This window comes from Chrysemys picta, chromosome 7 (assembly GCF_011386835.1).
Source record: "Chrysemys picta bellii isolate R12L10 chromosome 7, ASM1138683v2, whole genome shotgun sequence".
Lineage (NCBI taxonomy): Eukaryota > Metazoa > Chordata > Testudines > Emydidae > Chrysemys > Chrysemys picta.
In genome coordinates, this window is record NC_088797.1 from 112,076,035 (window position 1) to 112,095,284 (window position 19,250).

At 38.2% G+C, this 19,250-nt stretch overlaps 1 protein-coding gene across 9 annotated transcripts in view; it reads right to left on the reverse strand.

Moving 5' to 3' along the window:
• The window catches only part of INPP5F (inositol polyphosphate-5-phosphatase F), a 99,207-nt gene that overhangs the window by 26,822 nt on the left and 53,135 nt on the right, over window positions 1–19,250 (reverse strand). For 7 of the 9 annotated variants that reach the window (XR_010589316.1, XM_065552354.1, XM_065552361.1 and 4 more), the window contains exons 4-8: window positions 13,151–13,279; window positions 6,787–6,954; window positions 6,351–6,407; window positions 3,252–3,450; window positions 1,575–1,754 (exon numbers count right to left, since the gene is read on the reverse strand). Coding sequence is in view for 8 of the 9 variants with exons in the window: in XM_065552354.1 (XP_065408426.1) it covers window positions 1,575–1,754; window positions 3,252–3,450; window positions 6,351–6,407; window positions 6,787–6,954; window positions 13,151–13,279 (733 nt within the window). In the remaining variant the exon portion in view is untranslated. Of the gene's footprint in view, window positions 1–1,574; window positions 1,755–3,251; window positions 3,451–6,350; window positions 6,408–6,786; window positions 6,955–13,150; window positions 13,280–13,456; window positions 13,525–19,250 lie in introns of all 9 variants that reach the window. The other 2 variants (XM_065552358.1, XM_065552356.1) reach the window with 2 other exon arrangements.

The window sequence follows — 19,250 nt, forward strand, 5'->3', positions numbered from 1 at the left end:
TTGATTCATATTTAAGGTATTAACTCATATTCAAGTTCACAGTATTAGGTACCTGGGGTTAAGAAAAACCTGCATGTGCATGCAGGTAGCATGATACATTCTATAGGATCATATTAATGCACTATACGTTCTGATGTCTAACATTGACATGGTGGAGATCCAATTAACGGATATTCCACATTACTACTGTGCTACTTACTTACCATCATAGTGCAGAGGTGAGTATCTTAAACTAAAACATTCTCTTTTATACTTTGGATGCAAGCCAATCTACTCTTTCCTTTTCTTAAACACACCTTTCTATGCCAGCTCCATACTTCATATGAACCTCCTTCACCTCAGAAGTATCTTAAATGTTTAAATAATCTTGTAAAAGTATGTAGAGCTGGTTTAAATGTAAACATTAGAATAGGATAGCACAGAGCCTGCTAAAGAATAAAAAAGTTCACAAAGTGTCCAAGGCTGAAAGTAGACTATATTCTTAAAGATGTAATGGCACAGACTAGGAGAAACTATCTGGAATACATTTAACTAATGAGGTAGGATTTTATATCTTTGACATTAAAACTGATCCCGACAGATGCTATAACCTACCTATAAATCTCCCAAATTAATTGAAATCCTCTTCAAATTTCCCACCAATTTTACTAGGAATTCAGAAGCGCCGATCACCACAGTACTGAATTGCACTGCCCCACAAACAAATGCCACACACAGAGTGTCTTCAGCATTTCAAACTGTTGATATATGATGGGGGTGGGGAGGGATTTTCCTATGTTTTTAATGGTCACTGTTTTTTCTCATCTTTAGTGCAAATTCATTTACACTTTACTCTTCTAGGATCTGGCAAGAGATCCTTTTTCAGCTATTTCAAGGATTTTAGCAAACTCTTCACAAGACATTTGAATCTGTTAGTGCTTTACAAGAACTTGAACCTGACAGGATTATGCTGGCAAAAATACTGACCTTAACTAACACTGCCAAAAGCTAAGCATTACCACAAAGATATACCTTTACTTTTTGTTTTATGGTAGCATTAAGGACATGTCTAGACTGCCCTGCAGTTCAGACTCTGGAGGTGCAAACAGCACTGTGCACCAAAATGCTATGCTGTAACTCCCCTGTGTGGATGCTGCAGCCACAAACTAAAAAGTTCCTACTTCAAATTAATGGAATCTTGTCTGAAGAGAACTATGTTAATGTGAAGTAGAAAACTTTGTTTGCACCCACAGCATTCACATGGGGGAGTTACAGTGCAACACTTTGGTGTGCACTGCTATTCATGCCCCTCCAGTCCAAACTGCAGGACAGTGTAGACATGTCCCTAGAGACCCAATCAGGATCAAGGCCCCATTCAGCTAGATCAGGGGAGATATGGGGACTCCTTAATCAAGTACTGAGTTCAACTCAAGGACAGAGAAGTTATTTTAAATTGGATCAACTCACCATCACTACTTTAAGTTTAAAAAAAGTAGTGTTGATAAGAGGTCAATAGAATAACTAAATGTTCAAAGTCAATTATTTTTAAGTGATCTGGATATATTTTACAAGCTCCACAGATTACTAATACTTACTCTTGTCCAGTCGTGGTCGTGGGTTGTACCTGTATCCAACCTGACTCCAGAACACTGGCACAGAGCCTCGTGTTTGGATAAATGAGAGAGTATGATTATGGACATGAATCAATTGCTCTGTCTCCACATAATTTGCCACATTCCCATTTTTATCAACACCTCTTCGCTTATACCGCATCCCTAGAAGACAAAGAGAAAGATACTGATCAGTTTATTCAAGAAAGCTGTGTAATTTTTTTAAAAATTAATCCTAAATATGGATATTCTGTACCCTTTTGGAAAGAGTTTTTGGTGGTGAGGAAGTAAATTATGTGAAATACAAGACAAATCAGACAGGCTATCCCAACTGACAACACTGACGTCTGGTTCCTTTTCTGGCTCCCATCTCCAGTTTTATTTTAATTTGGCAGAGATGAAACAAGGCTTTGGTTTTAGTCCTTATCCTCCCCTGCAACTATTCCCAAGGGTTGCTTTTGTCTATCCAGCCTATACACCTGTACTGAAGCAGAATCTTAGCTGTAAGAACAATACTACCATTAGGACAGTACTTCCTGGACAAACCACAGTGGTAATGTCACTTGGATAACATCAGTTTCATCCTTCCCTTCCCTTTCTATCCCTAAACACTGTCGCAGCGAGTGTTATCTTCATATTAGCACAGGAACAAGATTAAGAGTCAAGTGCTGATTTGTGAGTGTTGTGTGCTACTACTGGAGCAGCCCTATAGCAGGAGTTAACTATATGAAAAAAATGTTAGGGCGGGGGTGGGGGGGCCTGACGGTAATCCAGATCACACCGTTTAGTTATCACAACTCTATAAAGTAATTAATCCGTTCCAAAAGGCATATAACCTTGATAGAGCAGATTTCTACCAAATGAACATGTACAAGCAAAACCTGAACACTAAAAGCCAAAATACTAAATTGAAAGTCAAACTACAGATCATCTTTGACTGACAGATGCTCCAGTTTACAGAACAGTGATGAAGAAAGCTCCATGTGCAGCTTCAAGATTTGGAATATAGGCAGAATGGTTCATTAACAAATGAAAGCAATTAAATTGCCATCTATATACCTAGTTCTGTGCATTTTAAATATTTCTTGCTGCTGTGGCTATTATACTTTGTTTTTCTATCCAGGGTCCTCTGGCCTGATCGCCAAGTACAGAAGTTTGGAAAAGTTTATAATGGTTTACATCAGTATTCCAAAGGCAAGAAAGTTAGTCAGTTCGTGTAATTACACTCATATTAAGTAGGAAACTAAATTTATATAGAACATGGAAATGTAATTCCACAATATTAGAATAAGAATCAATCCCTGAAGCAGCACTGAACTTCTGAACTACAGAGCATTAGCTAAACAATACTGTGTGGTGGGGGTGTCGGAAGGACGTTATGTAACTAACAGTATCTAAACTTTAAATCACCACTTTTTCCTCAAAATTTCTAAGGCACCTAGAGGATGGCAAGGTCTAAGAACAAAGCTTAAGTTTATTTTTCTGTACAGATTTGGAGGAACTAATTTTACAAAACATTTGAGCTTAGTGCTTCAGTTGTTTCTCACTTATCAGTGAATTTTGGAGTGTGGTTCTGGACTGTACCATGGAGCACTATTATTTTTGAAGTTTTATCCTTCACATCCCTTTTGACATGGTTAATATCTTGGAGACACTGCTTACCAGCTCTGTGCCGACTTCGGCGTGAGATAAGTGCTACAAGAAATCGCGGGTGAATATCATCTACACAAATTGGCTCCTGAGGAGGCGTCTCTGGACTGCTTTTCTCATCATCAGATGCATCACTGTAATTAACTACAAGTTCTTCAATCTGTACAAAGCCCTGGATGATGGGTATAACCCAAGAGTCCACTTCTGCGTTCTGTAAATTACAACAAACATTTACATCTATACCAGTTTTAACAGTTACTTTTAAACTATCTACAGAGGTTTTTGATATTATTGCTATTTCTGCAGGTGTTCTTGGTGTTACTCTGGCTTTTAGAGAAGTCTTCTCAAAACTCAGGTCCAATCCCACAAAAATTCCCAGAATGCCCTGCCTCTTCATTTTGTACGAACACCTTTTTTGCCTTCTCTTCTGATAGCGATGGTGCTTTTATTTTAATCAGTGGAGCCAGAGGGGGTTTTTTGGGAAGATTGGTGAAAAATAAAACCAAAGAGCTCCCCTGGTGCATTACAATGTAACCTAAAAGTTTCATCATATTGCTCACTTTATTAATTAAAAAAAGTTACATTCTTTAAGGATTTCATTTGCGTTTTACAGACAACATCCAAATAATTTAAACTCTTCTTAAAAAAAAAAAAAAAAAGGTTTGATCACTGACCATTAATAGTCGACTTAAAACACAAGAGTCAAGTGTTCTGTCAAATGGAAGAGATCTGTTGGGTAAATAATATCCTTCTAAACAAGAAGCAAAGAGCTTTAGAATATTCAGATTGGATTTTTTTTTTAAACATCCACAATAAATATCCCTGTTGGAATGTTGAAAGATTAAATCATCCTTGCTAAAATGTCAGATCAGTACCAAAGTCTACTCCCTTAAGAATTTCCAGAAGGCTTTCAGAAAAGAACTTTCTTTTATCAGTCTTTTCAGGAGGGAGAAAGCAGTTCTTTCCTTCTTTGTGGAATTCCCCTCTAGTTGCTTTTTATGTTACACTGCTTTTTGTCTGGCTCATCAGAATCTCTGTTCAAGTCACTTTCAAAATACACCTCTACCTCGATAGAACGCTGTCCTTGGGAGCCAAAAAAATCTTAACGCGTTATAGGTGAAACCACGTTATACTGAACTTGCTTTGATCCACCGGAGTGCGCAGCCTCGCCTCCCCCCCCCCCACCCCCCCCACCCCGGAGCACTGCTTTACCGCGTTATAGCCGAATTCATGTTATATCGGGTCGCATTATAGCGAAGTAGCAGTGTAGTGCAAATAAAGAATAGTGCACCTGATCCCAGCAACATCGTGTCACAAGAATAACACATTCCATTTATCTTTTTAAATTAGTTGCCATAAATGGAAGAAGTTCATCAGATCAAATGCACAGAGATCAAAATTAATGTCAGAGATAACTGCTATTTCTACTTTGAAGAGCCTCACATATTTGTGGAAAGTCAGGCATCACACATGCAGCAATTAACCACACAGTATAAAAGAATAACCAAAATGTTCAAATCTTAAATGATGCATATATGGTTTAGATTAGTTTCCCCTTAAATATAAATGTTAAACAGAAATAAATTTCTTATATTCTAAATGTACACATAAAAACAAGAAAATGTAATAAAGATAAGAGACATATACTATGCTTGATATTAGTTGTATTCTCTAAAACAGTGGTCCCTAAACTGTGGTGAGTATCCCCTAGGAGGGCACGGAGGAATGTGGCGGGGAGGGAGAGGTGTGGGGGGGGGGCACAGCAGGATCCGAGCCAGCCCCTATGGGGGACGGAGACAGAGCGCCACCCAGTCCCGCTCTGCCCTCAGCCCCGCCCTGGCCCCAGCCGCAACTCCACCCCACCCCGGCCCCAGCTCTGTGCCCTGTTCCGCCCACATCCACAGCTTCACTCTACCCCCAGCTTCACCCCCAACACAGCTCTGTCCTCATTCCCTCTCCACCCCCAGGCCAGCATCACCTCCAGCCCATCCCCCATCCGCAGTTCTGCCCCAAGCCCTGCCTTCAGCCCAAGCTCCTCTGCTGAGTCAACTGTGCAGTAATGGAAGGGGGGCGTGGACAAATTCCATTACTGGTAAAGGGTGGGGTTACAGGAAAAGTTTGGGCACCACAGCTCTAAAAGGAAGCCTCTACTGAAATTAGCTGTGAGTTGTGTCATAAGTCATCAAGTTTCTTATTCCCCTACAAATTGTCATGTGAATTTGCCCCAAACTATCCTCTTTTTGGCTCAAAATCAGAAACTGTCATATTTGTGATATTTCCATTAGTTGTAAACTAATTTTCTACATTTTACACCTTGTGGACAAAACCTTTATATATTTAGGCCCTGGTCTTGCAATTCTCAACAAACGAGAAGACTCCCACAGAAAGATGGCACATTTAATGGCCAAGGTTTATTTTTTAAAACCACAAATGACAGAAGGCAAGTGTTAAACTTTGTTTTGAAGTTTCTAGTGAGCCCAACTGGTTAGTTTTAACCTTTAAATCATTGTGATATATTACACTATGTTCATCTATGAGCTTGAAAATTTAGAAGACAGTCTTAATGAAGCATTTCTAATTCATATTTATATTTAAGGAAAAGTTAAAGTGGGTTGTTTGCTGCTTTATCACTTATATATCAGCCATACATACTATACTAACAAAAGCTCAGAATACTTTGATGCACAGTACCACTTTGTACACTGAATAGTATTACTATTACTTAGCTGTATTACTATAGCACAAAGGAGCCCTCACCAAGGGCTAGGATGCCACTGTGCTAAGTATTGCACAGACATAACCAACCTGGGCAGCCAGCCAACCAGGGAAAGAGGCACCCCTATACTGCCAAGGTGCCTAGAAGTCCTCTCAAGTCCCCTACCAAGCAGACGGCCAAGGTGCTGGGGAGCCTAGCACATGAGCTACCAGGAAAACAGGCAGGTTTCTGTGGAAAGTTTAGTTAAAATCAACATAATCCCACAGAATATTTCCATTGCAACAAACCTGTATTTTCCTTTGGACAACTATGTTAGAAAATTTCTGACCACCTCTACTGAATTGTGCTCAGCTTTAACAAATTTAAGATACACTTTTTAGAAAACAATTACTCACATCAGTATTGATGAGATCTTGAATCATGTGTTTGTTCCAAAAGAATCTGTCATCAACCTATAAGAGAATAAAAATGACAGTATTTTAAACAAGGTTTTTCAGAGCCTCTCAGTAAAGAGACAGATGTGATCCCAAACATGAATTAAACTACCCAATAACTCCAATTGGTTATCCAACCCTTCGCTGCTCGCTCTTTTTTTTTTTCTCCCCCTTAATCCAAAACATTTTGAACAGATCTCAGACCAAGACATGTTCTTGGTAGTTTTTAATTTTGTTTTCATTATGTAGAAACCTAATGTAGGGCCAGTTCGTGTATTATGCCAGCTGATGATCTGGCCTTTAAAAGTTTCAAAATCAATACCACTAGGACTCAGAACAAATACAGTATGTTGAAAACACAGACTGGGCAGTCATCTTCTGACCTATAAATACTTACTTTCCTCCACAGTGGCAAGTTAGTCTTCTCACATGAGCTTTGCTTCTGGACAGAGTTTGTTAGGTCATAAGTCAGACTGTAGTAAAAGGAGTCTGAATCCATGAACATTTTGAAGAGTTCTTCTAATAATCTCCTCTCCAGTTTCTCCTTCTCCTTACTTTCTTTTATCTGCAAGATAGAAGAATATTATTACCTTTTTAGTGGAGCTAAATAAAAATCAGGTAAGGACACTTGCAGACCAGCATGCACACTCTAACAAAAACAAATTTTCCTGATGAAGAGGCCCATGTAGATGCAGGCAAGATCAAATTTAATATAAAACAAAGTAGTAGTACTAGTAGTAGTAGATCTTTAGAGGTGCTGGGCACAAATGCAATTTTCCTTGTGCATCTCATGTATCGCAAAGCATTTTTTCCAAGAACAGTATCCAGAAGGTGGTGCAAGCAAGCTGGATATGAACATATTTTATAGACCGTTTGGGGAATTTTATGAAAACTATTGGCCTAACAAAATGTTTTGCTAAATTACTCAGGTTTATTCAATTTAACTTCATTCAAGATTTCAACCTACTGAATATTACCATGGAGATTTCAATCTAGAATTGAAGACTAATAGAAGAATTTTGCTAGAGTAGAGTCTCTCTGAGTAGACTTGAGCCCCAAGTCTTCTTTTTAACTTCAACACTATGAAGACACAACCACAGGCACTTATCAAGCAAGCAGTCACAGTCACATCTATAAAAGTTAGGGATCTCACCTGGAATAATTTTGGTGATTTAAGCTATTTTATTAGTGATTCTTCAGAAGGATGTTCAAAGTCAAAACTGACTGAAGGAGAGAGATGCACGTGAAAGATTCTTCCTCTCATGATCATGAACAGAACAAAAATAAACTGATAGGATGGATAAGGATCTCTTGCACTTAGAAAGGCCTTGTTGCTACAGAAAAATGCTGTAGATGCTGAGGTAATATTACATCGCTGTCTGTAATAAAACCAGCAAGTTAGAAGTGACTATAGTAAATGAAAATTTCCTATGCCCCTTGGATTTATTCAGCAGAGCTAAACTGGATTCTGAGCCAAAGTGGGAATCATTCCACAATGTTGATTTCAACATATTTCAGCTGAAATGAAAAAGATCTAGAAATGCACCACAATGTAAATTTGTAACAATGCCTATTATTGTCTTTGTAAGAGAGGAATGCTACTCCAATCTGGGTGCCTTCTGGGGCTGTGTGGCCACATAGGCAAATGGGCTGACGAAGGGGGAACAAATTGTTCTAAAAGAACTATCTTGAGAACACGAGGAAGCAGTTTTCAGCTGAGGTCTTTAAATCAAGAAGAAACAGAGGAGTTTAGGGCCACACATAGCAGCCATCTTTCGCTCTTACTGCATAGTTCCCTGGCTGGGATGATTTGCCCTGGCTGGGATGATTTAGCTGGGAATTGGTCGTGAGCAGGGGGTTGGACTAGATGACCTCCTGAGGTCCCTTCCAACCCTGATATTCTATGATTCTAAGCCATGCAGAAGTAGTAGATGGTAACCATCTCCACTTCAGCCTCTTCTGCCCACACTTCTGAGAAAAAGACCAGTTGAGCAGGTCACTCATTTTTGCTACGTTGAATTGCCAGCGAAGTCCCTCTTGCTGCCTCCCATTCTCATTTTAAGGGCAGCAGACAAGGAATCCACTGAACCCCATCTTGTAAGAAGGGAATGTCCAGAAAAACAGTAGCAAGGCAAAACAGCAAGTGGACAATCTTAATGACAGCAAGAAATTGGACATTTGTATAGTTTGATTCAGAGAACACAAATATGTGGCATCTAGCCAAACTGAAATTATGGGGTCACTTGCACTACTGCAGAGTCATACATGGGGTCTTGTATGTGCAACAGAGCTAGAAGTTATCAAATGAAATTTTTCTATGATTTTCACTTATCAGTAACCAGTGTTCTTCAGATATTAGTCCCAAGCAAAAATGGAAATTTGGTATTTTCAATCAAATTTTTCTAGAGCAAACATATGACAAAATCCACAATTTACTGTACTCTGGAAATAAACGTGTGTTAAAGTATCCAAATATTGTGAAGTGGTGGCTTTCAGCTACCATACAAAGCCACCAACAGAAGTGGCCCACATCATTATTGATGTACATCTTTACATTCCACCATTTGGTTCTTCTAAATATTTAAACTCAATGTTAACACCTAGGCTTATAAAAATACTAATTTTTATTATGTTACTCAAAGGAACAGAGAGCAGGACTTAAAAAACTGAACGTACAACTGAGGAGAAAATACTTTACCAGTAGAATCTCACCTTCAGTTGAAAGTTAGTGCTAAGCAGGGGGCCTAAACTCTCCCTCTTGAGTGTTTCAGCCACTTAAGCCAGACTGAGCTCTGGGAGTGGGGGTGTGAAACATTGTGAATTCCACACACACACACACACACACACACACACACACACACACACTCCCCTTTGCTATAGCCATTCTGAGCAGCAGTGCCGCCTTCAACAAGAAGAGGGAGTGGGGACTTACTTCCATGACAAATTAAATACATTTGCTGCTGACTGAAGGTGGGGAATGGCTGCAAGAGAGAGGAGAGGACAGACTACAGAAAAAAAAAATTGCCCGATTTTTACACTGGAGATTATAAAGTGTTTTCTAACAACCAACCAAACTATCACCTTCAATTAGATTAGCATCTAAAAGACTCAAAATAAACGATCATTTATCACGCCTTCCCAGACAGAATATGAAATTAAAAGGAAAAAGAAATGTATGCATGTAAAGCTGCTTGCCAGACTATGGCAGCTCCAGGATAGGTGCAGCTCTGATATGGTTTCAGGAGAGAAGACACTCACTTGTCACCTTAACAGGTAGTATACCCAGGAAAAGAAAGTCAAGAAAATGACTGAAGAAACTTCTTAACCTGTAATTCGGCTTGGAGAATTTGATTTTCATTTTGTTATAATTTTGACGCTAACATAAATGTTTATTTTTAAGCTTTTTTATTTATCAATTTAAGTTTTCACAGTTGCTGGAAATTATCGGGGTCAGACAATTATTTAATCATAGTAGACTTAAGAAGTTAAAGCTTTATAACTGTTAAAACACAAACTGTCAACATCAAATGTCAAAGGAAATATCCTTACCTCAAACTCTAGTAAATTCTCAAGCCACATTTTTCTTACTTCGCCTGCCTGTAAATTGCAGTCGTCATCCACAGGAATTTTTTTGTTTGTTTGTGTGTATAGTGAAATCGACATTTACAATAAAAAAATCGAATCCTTCCAAGCCTACCTATAATGGTGACACTGAAGTCTTGTGCCCTAATGCATGTGACCATAGAGGTAAATTAAATGCAACACCTGAATGACTTCTTTAGAAATACTCTTCCCTTTTACTGATTGGCTGCTTGCAGCTCCCTCCTCTACCCCCCCCCAACACAGTCTCTTAGCCCCACTTCCCTCCATGCCACTCTCAGTCCTTCCCTCCCTCTATATGTGGGTTTTATACTGCCACACATCTCCACAGTATCCAAGCATCTTCCGTATAAAACCAACAGCAGCAAAACCCCTTGCAGATTTCATGGAATTCCCCACTCCTCTTCTCCTCGTTTCCCCTTCCTTTGCCTCTCTGTTTAGGTATTCCACTCCTACCATCCCCTGCCCAACTCCACCTCCAACATTTTTTTTTTCCCCATTATGGAACTAACTCAAGGCTTGTAAACCATTATTTTGTATGTTATAAACCTTCCCCTCCTCCCCATCCCCTTTACTTTTCTTGTCTATTTAGACTGGCCATGAGTAAATTTAGGCTGGAATTAGAAGACTGTTTCTAACCATCAACAGAGAGAGGTTCTGGAACAGCCTTCCAACAGGAGTAGTGAGGGCCCGAAACCTAACCCGTTTTAAGATGGAGCTTAATATGTTTATGAACAGGATTATATAACATGATTGCCTGCGATAGCAGGGACTGAACTTGATGATCCAGGAGGTCCCTTCCAGTCCTATGTTCTTATTGTTAACTATTTGGGGCAACAGGGTGCAAGTTGTTGGGGCTACCAGATACTACAGCAATACAAAACTAATAATATTTAAAGTATATCCCAATCAGTATCAAGAATGACAAGTGTATTAAAAATATGTGATTAACTTTACTGGAAAAAATGCACAAGGGAGGAAAAGGTAGAGGACATTATAGATAAAATGTCATAGTATCAAGCTATGATTGTTTATCAAACATCTTCAGAAATAAACTTTTTAAAGAGGTTTACATTATAAAAATCAAACACTGTCAACTCATCTGTTCTTTGAGAAAACATTTTTCTATTTTACATGTGACAACTGTTTAACTTACATAACATCATCCATGAATCAACCAGTTCTCCACTGGTGCCTCAAAAATGCTACCCCCAAAATATATCAAGTACAGTGCTTTCAAAAGCACAATTTGCCACAAGGAAAATCTTCCTAGAGATCACACTCAAAACATTAAGTCTTTTATGAAGAGTCTCTTCTTTTATTTGCTCTTTACGTATTGTTACTATCACTAACTGGCTGATTACATTATCAAGCTTCAAAGTGCTAACACCTTGTTCAATAAAAGTGATTAAAAATACCAACCCCATAGATTCAAGTGCCAAACCAAAATCTTTAATAGAAAAAAAGTGGCTTAGAGGTACTTATATTAAACAGTGAACACATACCATAAGTTAAAAAAAAATTAAATATTGATTCAAGATTAAGCCTCCATGTAGTTCCCCTAACAACTGTTGGATGTGTATATGCACTTCATTACAGGACAGAATTCAACCGAAAATTCTTTGTAGCACTATCTCTATGAGAGTTTAACATCAGCATGAGCCTAAAAGCATACCTCCAACTATCACAAAATATTGTTCTGCAATCTCCTCAAAATATTTAAAAAATGGAACCACTTGTTTTTAAATCAGAAGTTTTCAAGTTATCAAAATTTATCAGTAACATGGGAGGACTTGGACACACCTACCACAAATACATAGGGGAACCTCCCTTTAAGTCAATCCTATCATCTGGATTCTATGGAAGGACCCCAACATTTAGGAAGAATTATTGGGAGAAACCACATACCAAGTCAGACTGCAGAGACCTTGCAATAAATAACAGGTGGTCACAAAAATAAATGCATTAATAACCACACTGTCCCTTTAGACTGTACACGTTATTTAAAAGCATAAAGAAGATATTTTACTTTGTGTGATGTCAGTCTACTTTTTTAAAAGTCTCAAACTAATTCAGCATTGGTTTATTCTACTCCATTGAGGATTTAAAAACAAAAAACTAAAAAGCACCAGATACACCTCTACCTCAATAGAACGCTGTCCTTGGGAGCCAAAAAATCTTGCCGCGTTATAGGTGACACCGCGTTATATTGAACTAGCTTTGATCCACCGGACTGCGCAGCCCCACCCCCCTGCAGAACTGCTTTACCACGTTATATGCGAAATCATGTTATATCAGGTCGCATTATATCAAGGTAGCGGTGTACAACAGTGGATGTAGAAATTACAGTTTTAGTAGATCATGGGGATCATCTATAGAAGTGTTCTGAAGTGCTGAAATTATTGAAACTAGCTTGTTTGTATAGCATACAGTATGTACACATGTGCTATTGTTTGTTAGATTTAGCTCCTGAGTGTCACGTCTGATTTCTTACTACAGAGTTTGGAAAAACCTTCCTCTCATCCACTAGGTACACAAATCCAAAAATTATTTGAAGTGTTTGTATCCTTTTCAGGCTACTTTCCAAGTAAAAAGTTGAATTGTTTTTCTACTTTGCTGGAAACTGAAATTAGTCCTGAAATTAATTAGACAGTATCTACAGATCTCTGCTCTGTTCCATCCTCGTGGATTTTGTTTCAAGATGTTGACTTTATGATTAGGGTTATAAGATAGAAGAATGTTTTGTATGCACAATTTTTCTCCTTATTACAGAGTTAGCAACTAGTTTTATAACTAGCAAATTGTTTTATAAAGATGAAAAATATCTCTATTAACTCCACTTCATCAGGAGAACTCTTCAAATGTACTTTCCATTCCAAGTGAATATAATTCTCTAACAGTTGAACATTTAATGCTATGGGCCCACCTTCTGCAAATCTATATTACATAAAATCAAATGAACGAGCATGAGGACTAAAATGAAATACTCAGGATGGAAGTCAATTTGTTTTCTTTGTGTTATATACTACATAATTCTAGGTCTTTTACTGGTTTTCTTTACAGGGTGTACTATGTTACTCTGGTTATTCACCACAGCCTTCAAATCACTAAATCAAAAATGCTTTGAAAAAAATCACACAAATTAAATAGTAAATCCTCACCTTCTTTTTATTTGATGCAGACACATTTGATTTAATTTGAGTAAAGGTCTTGAGTAGAAATTTAGAGTCATCTGGAGACTGTGTAATCTTCTCTGGCTTATTTATCCCAAAGTGATGCTTTTTACAGAGCTAAATAATAAAAATACTGTGTCAGTTAAAGTTGATACTTAACATTTGTCCCAACAGCAATTTTTATTTACTACCTTTTAAATAAAATTAAATTTCATTAACATGTACTTAAACTCTCAGTAAGATTAAAAATAATGCTAATATCTTCATCAGAGTTCAACAATAAAAAGTATTTACATCTTTCCATCTACTTCTTGCGGTGTTAATTGCATGCTTTATAATGTGTTCTTTATTCACTGCAGTAACTACTTAGACACATAAAAAAAAAGGTGACAAAAATCAAACCAAGTATTTTGACATGTACAGTACAAGCATGCTCCACCAAAGAATGCTTGTCAATACTGAACTACCACTAAACAATACAAACGTGGATTATAAAAAGCTCTGTTAATTGTTATGCTAGTCTTTGGAAGTCACATTGATATTTTAAATTACTGAATAAATTCTTTTTTTAAAGAGGGAATTACTGGTTAATAGCAGTACTTCCATAGATAATTCTGCAAGATTCAAATCATTCACTCCAAAGCTCAATCTTACTTACTTATGACCATACCAGTGCACAATTCTACAGTTCTGTCCTAATTTCTCTTGTGTTTGGTAGATAAAACAGAAGTCACTTTTTTTCCCTGTTAAGTGCACTCACCTTTTCAGATTGTGTCTTCAGAAAAGACTGCAGATTATGTCTTATTTTAAAAATGATACAGTTAAAGAATTGTGAATACAATACATGAGAGTTTCATTTTCTATTTATACACAAATATTTTTAATCCTAAAATACCAATGTATATCAGTAAAGAGAGGAAGTACACTTATGGTGCCTTGTACACCTTGGTTCCTTCATCCAACGCTGAACCATTCTGAGACACTCTCCCCCGTCTCCTCATCTTTGCCTTTGACATGGCACACTAGCAATTACTTTTACTTCTCTCTGCCTCCCCAAAGGGCAGAATGTAAATCTGTCCATAGGCATCAGTAAGTAATTACCAAAGATTCGTTAGTTCAGATCTTCAATTCTATTTACCTTGAACAAACCAAAAGGTACTAACCACCATGTTACAGAAAGAGAAAAAGCAGAAAGTAAAAGGATGGTAAGTTCATACACCTTCTAGCATATCCGTTTAATTGTATCTTTAGACTGGCAATAAGTTTAAAGTTATAAAAATCCAGGATTATCTAGATTTACAGCATTATTATAATTAGTTGGCTTTTTCCCAACCTCCTACAGGGAGCAGTGTGATAGGTACTGATCAGTTGTGAGCTAGAGAAGCTCCCTTATGGCTAAATGATGGGGTTTTTACCTGTACATAGGTATATACAGTATTACATGTTCATCATGTGCTGCAATGTTGTCAAGTCTTGCGATTTCATCAAAAGTCATGATATTTGATATTTTTTTCTAAAGCCCCAGTTCCCCATTTAGAGTCAGGTGATTATGTGAAATCTCAGCTTTCATTTGTAAAAAAGTTTTACACCTCCATGCATGTGAAGAGAGACTGAGAACATGAACCCTTAAGGCACAAAAATATAGAAGACGAATAAAAATACAACTTTAAAAATCTTGTCATCTTTAAACCAAATAATGATTTTGGGGGCCTGATTCATGTTTACTGAAGAATCAGGTTTGGCAATACTGAGGCACTGACTATTGGAAAACACTGCAAGGGCAGACCAAGGCAGTGCCACGTGAGCCCTGCAATCAAGAACTAAATTAAGGCCCTCCAAGTTAGCGATAAGGTACACATTAGCATTGTTTACCCTTTGGGCAAAGTACAATTATATCTTCCTTGTGATCAAGTGACGTTGTCTAGAATTTATTCCAAATATACCACAATATGTAATTTCACTTCCTTCTATGTATTAATATAGGGTATATTCATCTATCTTTTCAGAAGTAATTCAAGTCTGCCTCCCCATTTCAAGTTAGTCACACTTAAGATGCTAAATGAGGATGTTTGACCATTATTACACAACACCACTAAATTCCTAGCCCATAAACATATATTGCCCTGGTTTTGCCCATCATTCTCTTTTAGCAAGCAACTTTAGAATCCCGCACCAATGACAAACTATAGCATCTGTTAAATCTCATTGTGAGGATAGAATACCAATGCAAAGTAATCAAGCTATATACATTTCACTGAAGTTATTTCAATTTACTGGGGCTATAATAATTACACTATTTCACATGCTGTAATTTGTTTTCTCACTATGATCTCTGTATACCTAGTTTATACAGGTATAAACTAGAAGCTTCCGCTTCTCACCGCGGTGGCGTACAGGAGTCGATGGCAGAACGATTGGGGATCGATCACTACCCACCAATCCGGCGGGTAGTGTAGACGTACCCTTAGAAGCGACATGTTAATGACATTACCTCAAACACAACATTGTTTGTGTACGTGTGAGAGAGATAAAAGCAACAACAATATGCCAAGTCTTACTATCTTTACAAAAGGTTTACCGTTGAACTAAAGTTCAAAAATGCTCCATAAAAATTTGGAATCTATAAATACTTCTCTCAATCACTGGGCAATCAGTAAGAGATTATTTATTAGATTTTTTCCACAACTCTCCCCAGTTGCTTAAGCACACCCCATCTAGAGCTCTACTCTTGTGTGCACTAAGGTTCACAGCTGAACCCTTCGGGAACATTGAGACAGTTAGAACAAGTAACAGCGTTTGCGAAGGCACTTCTGAACTACAAATACTTTACTCTGACAAAACATAAGCGATATAAAGATCTATGGACAAATAATACTTGCATGCAAGACACTTCCTTGGTTTCCTCAGCCCTACTGAGAGCCCTTTGGGTGTTAGCATCCTTCCAGGAAGGTCTAGTCCTACACCCTGTGAAGGTTGTCCCCCGCCTTTAAGATGCCACCTGATGTGCTGAGATACCACTGAGCCAGCCTGCTCTGCCAGTCTGGACACCCTTTTTACCTGTCTTGCTGAGCCAGGCTATTAAGCCTCCTCCAGCACACACACAGGCAGGGCCACACCCAACTGCAGAATGACACAGACACTGAGGGTATGTCTATACTATCCGCCGGATCGGCGGGCAGCGATCGATCCAGCGCGGGTCAATTTATTGTGTCTAGACTAGACACAATAAATCGACCCCCAAGTACTCTCCCATCGACTCCTGTACTCCATCGACACGAGAGGCGCAGGCAGAGTCGACAGGGGAGTGGCAGCAGTCGACTCACCGCAGTGAAGACACCGCAGTGAGTAGATCCAAGTACGTCGACTTCAGCTACGTTATTCATGTAGCTGAAGTTGCGTAATTTAGATTGTCCCCCTCCCCCAGTGCAGACCAGGCCCGAGAAGACTCAGCTTAAGTGATTTGCCCCAGCACTCAGGTGTCCACCCAAAGGGATATTATGAAATCCGGCTCCTCCCTCAATGTGGAGGAAGGTATGCACAGCCTCTTTACCCTCCGCCCCAAATTATAAATAAAACAAAAAATAAAATTTTTTAACTACAAAAGGGAATTTTAAATGAATATAAGAGATAACAGACCGAACAAAGCAGAGTACCGAGCAAATAAAACAAAATATGGAAGCTAAGCTCAATATACTTAAGAAACAGGAAACAGGTTAGTCTATAAAGTGCCACAGGACTCTTTGCTGAGGTTACAAAATGTAATTTCTTACCCTAAACGTTATTTCAGGCAGGTTGCAAAGTTTCTGTAACTTAGAGTTCTAGTTATATTTCTTTTCAGACTGGACCCCCTTCTCAATCTGGACTCCCCGCTTGCCTGCCCTTTCAGGTGTCTTTAGCAGTCTTTCTTCTTGGGCAGACAGACCATGGAGTAGAGTCCCCTTTGCCTTCCTCCCCGCCCTTAAATAAGGCGGGGATCCTTTGTTTCCCAAACTTGACCCCCCTCTTTCCTTTTAATGGAAAGTTACAAGAAGTCCAAGATAGTGTTTAGTATCAAGTGACAAGACCACCTGACCTAGTAGTGTCAGAGTTATGTCCCATGACATAACTCCCAGGAGGGAGAGAGATTAGTATTTTCACAGTCTTGTTGTTCCTTCCTAATGGCCCATCAAATCTGATGGCGTGTCGTGGTGGGTGGGTGCCTTCCCAATACACACCCAGTTGTAATTGTTACATAGCCATATTCCTAACTTTAGATATAGAAATGATACAGGCACACAAGTTGGATAATTACATTCAGTAAATCATAACCTTTCCAATGATATCTTACATGAGACATCTTGCATAAAGTACATCTCACTTATGTCATATTCAGATCATAAGTATATGGAGTGCAACATCACAACCCCTAACACTACCATCCCCCCGTACACACAAGTCTCTTTTTAACAGCAGATTCTAAACACCTTGTCTATTCCTGTCCTTCCCCTGCGTTTTTTTCCATTTTCTACTCCTCTGCATTCATTACAGCAGTTAAGAATCATTAGCAAGCCCACAGTCTTTAGCCAATAGTCTCCACTGTCCCCCCCCCCTTGGACAGGGACAAAAACCTGGTGTCTTGACACCCATATTGTTTAAGCATCAGTGATTAGGCTATCTAGAACTATTGCCTGCCTTCCTGCACGTGTGTAAAAACCTCCAGGACTACGTTAACTCCTGGCACCCGTGTAGCAGACAATATCATAATAATTTAATAGAGCTATACATCATAATAAAAAAAATACAGATGTCCCCCAAGTTCATCACAAAGTTGTTTCCCCATTAGATTTATTGGTGAACCGTTCCACTGGGACAGAGATATTTTGTATAGGGTTTTCAAACAAAGTTTCTCTCATCACAGCTTACACTTGTATCTCTACATCATGATAAGGCAAAGAAGATATCTACAATTCCTCATGAAATCTAGTGGACTATTGCTTTGGGTATCATGTTGCAGCATTACATTTCAAAGCCACCTTTTTCTAAGCATTTGAATAATCAACATCCAAACTGAAATTAAACACTTTATACATTTATGTCTGACAGATAGTTCTGACTGAATCAAAGGCTTACAAACTCAGTCCTTTATTGTGCAGACCATAAAATTACCATCTGTTAACGGTCATCCGTGCACTAATTATTCATGCTACAAGTCAGAATGAAATCACTAAACCTCAGATTATTTCAGAGAATTGTTATTAACTGAACTTTTTTTACAGAAATCTTAATTTAAACATCAGGAAGGCCAAAAATAAAGTTTTCATAACTAGATGTGAGAGCAATATCACTTATTCAAGTAGGAACATAAAAACCATAGTTTAATTTCCAGTTGACATAAGCCATTTTGCTGTTCAGTGATTAGTGACTTCTGCCAGATTAAAACCCCGTCCTAAATATGAAAGGCTCTATATATTTCAATGAGCCATCCAGTCCACCCACCTTTTTTTTTTTTTTTTTTTTTTTTTAAACAAATGTCCTGGTCCAGTTTATGTAGACTAGGTCTTGTAAAATTCAGTAAATCTGTGTCTTTTCAGGGATTTTCTGCTAGTTAGCAATTAGTTATTTCCATAATCTCTTGTTTAGAATGGAGCTAAATAACATGATCATTTTATTTCTAATGAAATTTCATCAAGGAGAAAAAAGAAGACTATAGAGTTTTATTATTAATCTTCAAGTCTCCACTACAGATTACCAGGAAACTGAATAAGCTATATAGATTCCTTGACAATTATCTGGGTGTTTTCTTCCACAAATTTTTGTGACAGAAGAGTGAAATTTTGATTTTTGATGGGTGATTATTAATAATATAGTTACCAGATACTATCCTAGTGGGAGGTTTGTCAGCAACACTGGATGCACATATTCATGCAGTTCTACTCCTATTTCTGTACAACTTGCTAGAAGACCATGGGCAGGCAGGAGCTAATAATGTAGAAGTAACTCACTCAGACCCCAAAAGGGGGTCTGACAGAAAGAGTGCTTTGCCACACAACAGCAACTTCCCATAATTGTTGAATGAAGAAATCTTTTAAAGAATTAATTTCCCAGTTAG